Source organism: Ornithorhynchus anatinus, chromosome 1 (assembly GCF_004115215.2).
Source record: "Ornithorhynchus anatinus isolate Pmale09 chromosome 1, mOrnAna1.pri.v4, whole genome shotgun sequence".
In the NCBI taxonomy this organism is placed as follows: domain Eukaryota; kingdom Metazoa; phylum Chordata; class Mammalia; order Monotremata; family Ornithorhynchidae; genus Ornithorhynchus; species Ornithorhynchus anatinus.
This window is the reverse complement of record NC_041728.1, coordinates 65,959,772-65,968,541: the sequence shown is the minus strand read 5'-3', so window position 1 is coordinate 65,968,541 and position 8,770 is coordinate 65,959,772. Positions and strand designations below refer to the sequence as shown.

Sequence of the window (8,770 nt, the reverse complement as noted above, 5' to 3'; positions counted from 1 at the left end):
GGCCCCGTAGCATGCACGTAACATATCTGTAATTTATATATTTTTATGTCTGTCTCCCCCTTCGGACTGCAAGCTCGCTGTGGACAGAGAATGTGTCTGTTATATTGTTATATTAGTACAGTGCTCTGCACACAGTCAGCGCTCAATAAATACGATTGATTGAATGAACTTAGGACAGTGTTCTGCACACAGTAAATATGAGTGAATGACAGGGAATGTGTCTGTTATACTAGTACAGTGCTCTGCACACAGTAAGCGCTCAATAAATACGATGGGATGAATGAACTTAGAACAGTGTTCTGCACACGGTAAATACGATTGAAACACTGATTTAGATTCCTCTAAACACCCTAACTTTCCTCAGAATACTTTTTTTTTCCCGCCTTTATTAGCCAACAAGGAACGCAGCCTTGAGACGATGACTTCGAGGGGTTCTGAAGCTCCCTATTTTTCATATACGTGGCTCAGTGGAAAGAGCCCGGGCTTGGGAGTCAGAGGTCATGGGTTCGACTCCCGGCTCTGCCGCTTAGCTGTGTGACTGTGGGCAAGACACTTCACTTCTCTGTGCCTCAGTTACCTCATCTGGAAAATGGGGATTAACTGGGAGCCTCACGTGGGACAACCTGATGACCCTGTATCTCCCCCAGCGCCTAGAACAGTGCTCTGCACATAGTAAGCGCTTAGCAAATACCAACATTATTATTATTATTTATTCTTCCCCCCCAGCATGCACGTAACATATCTGTAATTCATATATTTGACTTTGAGGGGTTCTGAAGCTCCCTATTTTTCATATATGAAAAACTATAATTATGGTATCTGTTAACTGCTTATTGGGTGTTAAGCCCTGTTTTTAAGTGCTGGGGTAGCTACAACCTGAAAACCTTGTCTATCTATATCTATCCCCACACTTAGTACAGTGCTTGGCACATTCATTCATGCAATAGTATTTATTGAGCGCTTACTATGTGCAGAGCACTGTACTAAGCGCTTGGAATATACAGATCGGTAACAGAGACAGTCCCTGCCCATTGACGGGCTTATAGTAAGCGCTTAACCAAGACCACAATTATTATTGTTATTGTATATCTTAGAGAAGCAGCGTGGCTCAGTGGAAAGAGCCCGGGCTTTGGAGTCAGAGGTCATGAGTTCGAATCCCGGCTCTGCCACTTGTCAGCTGTGTGACCGTGGGCGAGTCCCTTCACTTCTCTGTGCCTCAGTTCCCTCATCTGTAAAATGGGGGTGAAGACTGGGAGCCCCACGTGGGACATCCTGATTCCCCTGTGTCTACCCCAGCGCTTAGAACGGTGCTCGGCACATAGTCAGCGCTTAACAAATACCAACAGTATCATTATTATTATATATAATGCATTTTTATTATTCTATTATTATTTGGGATTATGAGGCATTTCAGGAGGCTATGGAAGTAGAAACGTCTCTGCTGCGGTGTTGCCTTTTCAACTTTAGTGAAGAATTTGTCTAATTCCTTCATCAGCCACCTTGCCTTGGGCTAATGCCTTCTGAACACTCGAATCCCCTCTCCATTAAGATCATTTTTCTTCCGTTGTTTTTATGAGTGCACCTGCTTCCTTGGAAAATGGATGCAAGACATTTTAATCCCCAGCTTTCAGGAGGCGGGACAGAAGGCCTAACTTTCTGTCTGCGGCAGGCTCTTGCAGGGATGCATCGGGGTGTCAACATCCGCAGAGGTCATCCACGGACGGTCCCTCGGAACGAGGAGCAGTGTGGCCCAGTGGAAGGAGCTCCGGCATGGGTTCTAATCCCACCTCCCCCACCCTTCCTTTTTTTTTTTTTTTTTTGGAAGTGGCATTTGGTAAGCACTTGCTACGCATCAAATAACCTCTCTCGGTCACACCTGGAGTTTCCAGGCCTCTACCCGTCTCGACTACGGGAGGAGGAGTCCAGCAGAGGCCTGTCCCATTCCAGAAGCAGCGTGGCTCAGTGGAAAGAGCCCGGGCTTGGGAGTCATGGGTTCGAATCCCGGCTCGGCCCCTTGTCAGCTGTGGGACTGTGGGCCAGTCACTTCACTTCTCTGGGCCTCAGTTCCCTCATCTGTCAAATGGGGATGAATAATAATAATAATAATAATGTTGGTATTTGTTAAGCGCTTACTATGTGCAGAGCACTGTTCTAAGCGCTGGGGGAGACACAGGGGAATCAGGTTGTCCCACGTGGGACTCACAGTCTTCATTCCCATTTTACAGATGAGGGAACTGAGGCACAGAGAAGTTAAGTGACTCGCCCACAGTCACACAGCTGACAAGTGGCAGAGCTGGGAATCGAACTCATGACCTCTGACTCCAAAGCCCGTGCTCTTTCCACTGAGCCAGGCTGCTTCTCTAGACTGTGAGCCTCACGTGGGACCACCTGATGACCCTGGATCTCCCCCAGCGCTTAGAACAGTGCTCGGCACATAGGAAGCGCTTAACAAATACCAACGTTATTATCATTATATTATATATATATAATATTATATAATTATTATTATCATTATAGAAGCAGCGTGGCTCAGTGGAAAGAGCCCGGGCTTTGGAGTCAGAGTTCGTGGGTTCGAATCCCGGCTCGGCCACTTTTCAGCTGTGTGATTTTGGGCCAGTCACTTCACTTCTCTGTGCCTCAGTTCCCTCATCTGCAAAATGGGGATGAAGACTGTGAGCCCCACGTGGGACAACCTGATTCCCCTGTGTCTACCCCAGCGCTTAGAACAGCGCTGTGCACATAGTAAACGCTTAACAAATACCAACGTTATTATCATTAGTATAACAGGGGGAGCGCCAGGCCTCGGGAACAGCCAGGCCGGCCCACGTGACCCGGCCCCGCCCTATCTGGTCACGTGCTCTGGCCCCACCCCTCTCTGGTGACGTAATGGCCCCGCCCCTCTCCTATTTCGTGTCGTGGCCCCGCCCCCTCGGGTCACGTGCTCCTGTCTCTCCCCTCTCTGATTCCGTGCAGTGGCCCCTCCCTATCTGGTCACGTGTTCCGGCCCCGCCCCCCTCTGGTGACATGTGGCCCCGCCCCTCTCCTAATACGTGCCGTGGCTCCGCCCCCTCTGATCACGTGCTCCTGCCCCGCCCCCTCTGGCTCTGTGCCGTGGCCCCGCCCCCTCGGTCACGTGCTCCTGCCTCTCCCCTCTCTGGTTCCCTGCCGTGGCCCCGCCCCCTCGGGTCACGTGCTCCTGCCTCTCCCCTCTCGGATGCCGTGCCGGGGCCCCGCCCCTCTGCTATCACGTGCCCCGCCCCCGCCCCCTCCCGGATCGCGCACCTCCCCCGCCCCGCCCCTCGTTGGTCACGTGCTGCGGCCCCGCCCCTCCCTGAATCTGTGCCGTGGCCCCGCCCTTCTCTGATCACGTGCCCCGCCCCCTCTCGGATCGCGCGCCCTCCGGCCCCTCCCCTCTCCGATTCTGGGCCGTGGCCCCGCCCCTTCGTGATCACGTGCTCCTGCCCCGCCCCGATTCCGTGCCCCGGCCACGCCCCCTCTGCGATCACGTGTCCAGGCCCCGCCCCCTCGGGCCACGTGCCCCTCCCTCCCCTCCATCCCGCCCGCCCGGGGTCCTTCCAGGAAGGCCCCCTCGACATAGGTGCCCCTCTCTATGCCTGAGGGGAGGCCCTCGGGGCCGCCCCGCAGATCGCCTCCGGGGCTCCGCCGGGGGTGGGGACGCAGACGCGCAGGAGTCTGTCCAGCTCGGAAGGGGGTCCGGAGTCTCCGGGAGGGGAGGAAGGGCGGAGGGGGAGGGGCGGGGTGACAGGCAGCGCGCGGGGCAGCCGGCGGGGGGGGGAGGGGGAGGGCGCGCGGACATGGCGATGAGCGGGGCGCTGCTCCGGCGCTTTGCACGAGCTGCATCCACAGGTGACCTCCTGACCTCTAGGCACCGACCCCCCCTCCACCCCCCGCGCCGAGCCTTCCCTCGCCTGCATTGCGAGGTGCAGAGCACTGTGCTAAGCGCTTGGGGAGAGCGGCCTGCAGCAGGAGAGCTGGAGGTTTAGAGACTGGGTGCAGAGCATTGTGCTAAGCGCTTGGGGAGAGCGCCCTGCAGCAGGAGAGCTGGCAGTCAAGAGATTGGGTGCAGAGCATTGTGCTAAGCGTTTAGGAGAGCCGGCAGTCGAGAGATTGGGTGCAGAGCATTGTGCTAAGCGCTTGGGGAGAGCGCCCTGCAGCAGGAGAGCTGGCAGTCAAGAGATTGGGTGCAGAGCATTGTGCTAAGCGCTTGGGGAGAGCGCCCTGCAGCAGGAGAGCTGGCAGTCAAGAGACTGGGTGCAGAGCATTGTGCTAAGCGTTTAGGAGAGCTGGCAGTCAAGAGATTGGGTGCAGAGCATTGTGCTAAGCGCTTGGGGAGAGCGCCCTGCAGCAGGAGAGCTGGCAGTCTAGAGACTGGGTGCAGAGCACTGTGCTAAGCGCTTGGGAGAGCGCCCAGCAACCGGAGAGCTGGCAGCCTGGAGACGGGGTGCAGAGCATTGTGCGAAGCGTTTGGGAGAGCACCCCGCAGCAGGAGAGCTCACAGGCTAGAGACCGGGTGCAGAGCACTGTGCTAAGCCTTTGGGAGAGCGGCCTGCAGCAGGAGAGCTGGCAGTCTAGAGATCGGGTGCAGAGCACTGTGCTAAACGCTTGGGAGAGTGGCCTGCAGCTGGAGAGCTGGCAGTGTAGAGACTGGGTGCAGAGCACTGTGCTAAGCCCTTCGGAGAGCGCCCTGCAGCAGGAGAGCTGACAGTCAAGTGCAGAGCACTGTGCTAGGCGCTTGGGAGAGCATCCTGCAGCAGGAGAGCTGGCAGTGTAGAGGCCGGGTGCAGAGCACTGTGCTAAGCGCTTGGGAGAGCGCCCTGCAGCAGGAGAGCTCACAGTCTAGAGACCGGGTGCAGAACACTGTGCTAAGCGCTTGGGAGAGCGGCCTGCAGCAGGAGAGCCGGCAGTGTAGAGGCCGGGTGCAGAGCACTGTGCTAAGCGTTTGGGAGAGCGGCCTGCAGCAGGAGAGGCGGTCCCGGCCCGCAGCGAGCTCGCAGTCTGGTGGGGGGAGAGGGGAGACGAGCCTTGGCGTTGTGGCCTAGTGGGTAGAGCCCGGGCCTGGGGGTCAGAAGGACCTGGGTTCTAATCCCGGCTCCACCACACGTCTGCTGTGGGACCTGAAGCAAGTCGCTTCACCTCTCGGGGCCTCGGGGCCCGAATCTGGAAAATGGGATTCAGAGTGTTCGTCCCCCATCGGGGGAGGAACTGTGTCCGACAAGTCCGAGGTCATGAGTTCGAATCCCACCTCTGCCCCTTGTCGGCTGTGTGACTGTGGGCAAGTCCCTTCACTTCTCTGGGCCTCAGTGACCTCATCTGTAAAATGGGGATTAAGACTGCGAGCCCCACGTGGGACAACCTGATTCCCCTGTGTCTACCCCAGCGCTTAGAACAGTGCTCTGCACATAGTAAGCGCTTAACAAATACCAACATTATTATTATTAACAGTGCTCTGCACATAGTAGGCGCTTAACAAATACCAACATTATTATTATTATTAACAGCGCTCTGCACATAGTAAGCGCTTAAATACCAACATTATTATTCACTTCTCTGGGCCTCAGTTACCTCAGCGATAAAATGGGGGTGAAAACTGTGAGCGTCACACGGACAACCTGTATCTCCCCCAGCGCTTAGAACAGTGCTCTGCACATAGTAAGCGCTTAACAAATACCAGCATTATTATTATCTAGCGAATGTCAGGTGTGCCCCGCCAGCTCGCTGTGGGCAGTGAACGTGTCCGATGAGTATCTGTGATCCTCTCCCAAACGCTTACAACAGTGCTTTGCACGCAGCGAGCACTCCGTAGATGCGATTGGGTGAATGCATTTGAACGACTTTACTCGAGGATAAACAATTGCCGAGCCCCGCTTAGCAGCATGGAGCGCCGCAGGGAATTTCACGTTTGGTTTTCCCGGCGGTCCTGGAACGGATCCCCATTTATAATTCGTACGTCTCTTGGAAAACCTGCCCCACGGGTCCTCCGTCGATGAAATAACCACATTTTTAAGGAACGGGATCCCGGTCGAATCACGGACGGTGCCGGTTCTCAATTGCCGCCGACGGTGTCTAATCGCAGTCGAGGAAGAAGGTTTCCTCCTTTAGTAATAATAATGGTGGTACTTGATAAGCGCTTACTATGTGCAAACACTGTTCTAAGCGCTGAGGGGATAGAAGGTGATCAGGTTGTCCCACGTGGGGCTCACTATCTTCATCCCCATTTTCCAGATGAGGGAACTGAGGCCCAGAGAAGTGAAGTGACTTGCCCCAAGTCGCAGCGGCGGAGCCAGGATTCGAACCCATAATAATGTTGGTATTTGTTAAGCGCTTTCTATGTGTAGAGCACTGTTCTAAGCGCTGGGGTAGATACAGGGCCATCAGGTTGTCCCACGTGAGGCTTACCCTTAATCCCCATTTTACAGATGAGGTCACTGAGGCACAGAGAAGTGACTGACTGGCCCACAGTCACACAGCTGACAAGTGGCAGAGGTGGGATTCGAACCCATGACCTCTGACTCCCAAGCTCGGGCTCTTTCCACTGAGCCACGCTGCTTCCCTGTGACCTCTGACTCCCAAGCCCGGGCTCTTTCCACTGAGCCAAGCTGCTTCTCTAGTTTCTTCGGAAGCAGATTCATTCCTCCAGGCGTATTTATTGAGCGCTTGCTGTGTGCAGAGCACTGTACTAAGCGCTTGGGAGAGGACAGTATAACAATAAAAGGACACATTCCCTGCCCGCAACGAGTTTACAGTCTAGAGGGGGGAGACAGATATTAATATAAGTAAATGAATTACGGATCTGTCCATAAATGCTGTGGAGCTGCGGGGGGAGGATGAGTAATGATCATCACGATGGTACTTGTTAAGCGCTTACTGTGCGCCACGCACTGTTCTAAGCGCTGGGGTAGATACAAGGTCATCAGGTTGTCCCACGTGGGGCTCACAGTCTTCATTCCCATTTTCCAGATGAGGGAACTGAGGCCCAGAGAAGTGAAGTGACTTGCCCACAGTCCCACAGCTGACAAGAGGCAGAGCTGGGATTAGAACCCATGACCTCTGACTCCCAAGCCTGGGCTCTTGCCACTAAGCCACGCTGCTTCTCGGTATATCTTAAGGCTAAGTAGGAGGGAGAAGAGATATTTAAATCCCCATTTTAGTCACTTGATTGTATTTATTGAGCTCTTACTGTGTGCAAAGCACTGTACTAAGTGCTTGGGAGAGTACAATATAACAATAAACAGACACATTCCCTGCCTGCAACAAAAGCACCTAGTGCGGTGCTTATAGGCTAGAGGGGAAGACATGAAAATCAATTAAGGAGATGCAGCGTGGCTCAGTGGAAAGAGCCTGGGCTTGGGAGTCAGAGATCATGGGTTCGAATCCCGACTCGGCCCCTTGTCAGCTGTGTGACTGTGGGCAAGTCACTTCACTTCTCTGTGCCTCAGTTCCCTCATTTGTAAAATGGGGATGAAGACGGTGAGCCTCACGTGGGACAACCCGATTGCCCTGTATCTACCCCAGCACTTAGAACAGTGCTCTGCACACAGTAAGCGCTTAACAAATACCAACATTATCATTATTATTACCGGAGAGTTACGGACATTAAAATCAGTTGTGGAAATGTACTGGCAGAGTGAAGAGCACCATCAAGGGTATTGAGCGCTTAGTATGTGCACAGCACTGTACTAAGCATTTGGGAGAGTACAATAAGCCCACAAGCTTACAATCTAGAGGGGGAGGCAGGCGTTAAAATCAATTATAGATGTAGACGTCATTGCTGGCCTGGTTGAATGTAACCGATACAGAGTACGCGTCGATAACTCCGCGGTTCCTTTAGTAAAATGGTGCCAGGGCAGAGAGATGCCGTTAACCCCAGGTGATTTGGGAAATGAAAAATAACAAAAAAAAGGGTTCGTCTGGGGGCTGGCAGTGTTCAGGCCTGCATCTGGTTTGGCAAAATTGTACCCTGGTCCCTAGAAAAACCTACTCTCCATTAAATTTGTTCTTCATGGAGTTTTATCTGTGGTAATTACCACTTTGTTCACTGCGGGTACGTGAGAGTTAGTGAGTGTGCACAGCGTGAAGATGAAAGGAACTGAGCTAAAATTCATTCAGTAGTATTTATTGAGCGCTTACTATGTGGAGAGCACTGTAGTAAGCGCTTGGACAGTTGGGCAACAGAGACAAAAGTGAAGGTGTTCCATAAACGTATATAATATGAATAGGTGTGTGGATATATAAAATAAGTCTTCCAGTAGTTCACCTTGCGACTTTGTCCAGATTTGACCCAGTTGGACCAAGTCACTCAGAATTTTCCGGAGTTTTGTGTTTTTGAGGGTTTTTTTTAATCTGAAGAATGAACCTAAAGGCCACACCTTTATAGCAGTGCTGAGAATAATGGAATGAAAGGTGTCCAATGCCTTCAGTCTCCTTAAGGAGAGGCTCCAGAAAAAAAATCCAATGATTCTTTTCTGTTTCATCCCCTCAAAGCTACCGTCCTGAGAGGACAATAGCGTCTGTTGCTTCCTCGAGAAATATCTGGTGCTAAACTTGGAGTTTATTGGTTTGATGTTGCGCTTCATAGCTATTAACTCGGGACAGTTGCGTTGTCCTTTGCAAATTTTTCCTGCCTAGTTTCATTCATTCCTTCAAACGTATTGAGCGCTTACCGTGTGCAGAACACCGTACTAAGCGCTTGGGAGAGTAAACTACCACAGCAAACAGGTTCCCTGCCCGCAACAGGCTTCTGGAGTTGGTG

The 8,770-nt window shown here is 52.9% G+C and overlaps 1 protein-coding gene across 2 annotated transcripts in view; it reads left to right on the top strand.

Annotated features, from left to right (window-relative positions):
• Window positions 1-3,793: 3,793 nt before the first annotated feature.
• The window catches only part of MRPS5 (mitochondrial ribosomal protein S5), a 97,743-nt gene continuing 92,766 nt past the window's right edge, over window positions 3,794-8,770 (top strand). For both annotated transcript variants that reach the window (XM_029074397.1, XM_029074393.1), the window contains exon 1: window positions 3,794-3,867. In XM_029074397.1, the coding sequence (XP_028930230.1) occupies window positions 3,816-3,867 (52 nt within the window). In that variant the 5' untranslated portion in view covers window positions 3,794-3,815. The remainder of the gene's footprint in view (window positions 3,868-8,770) is intronic.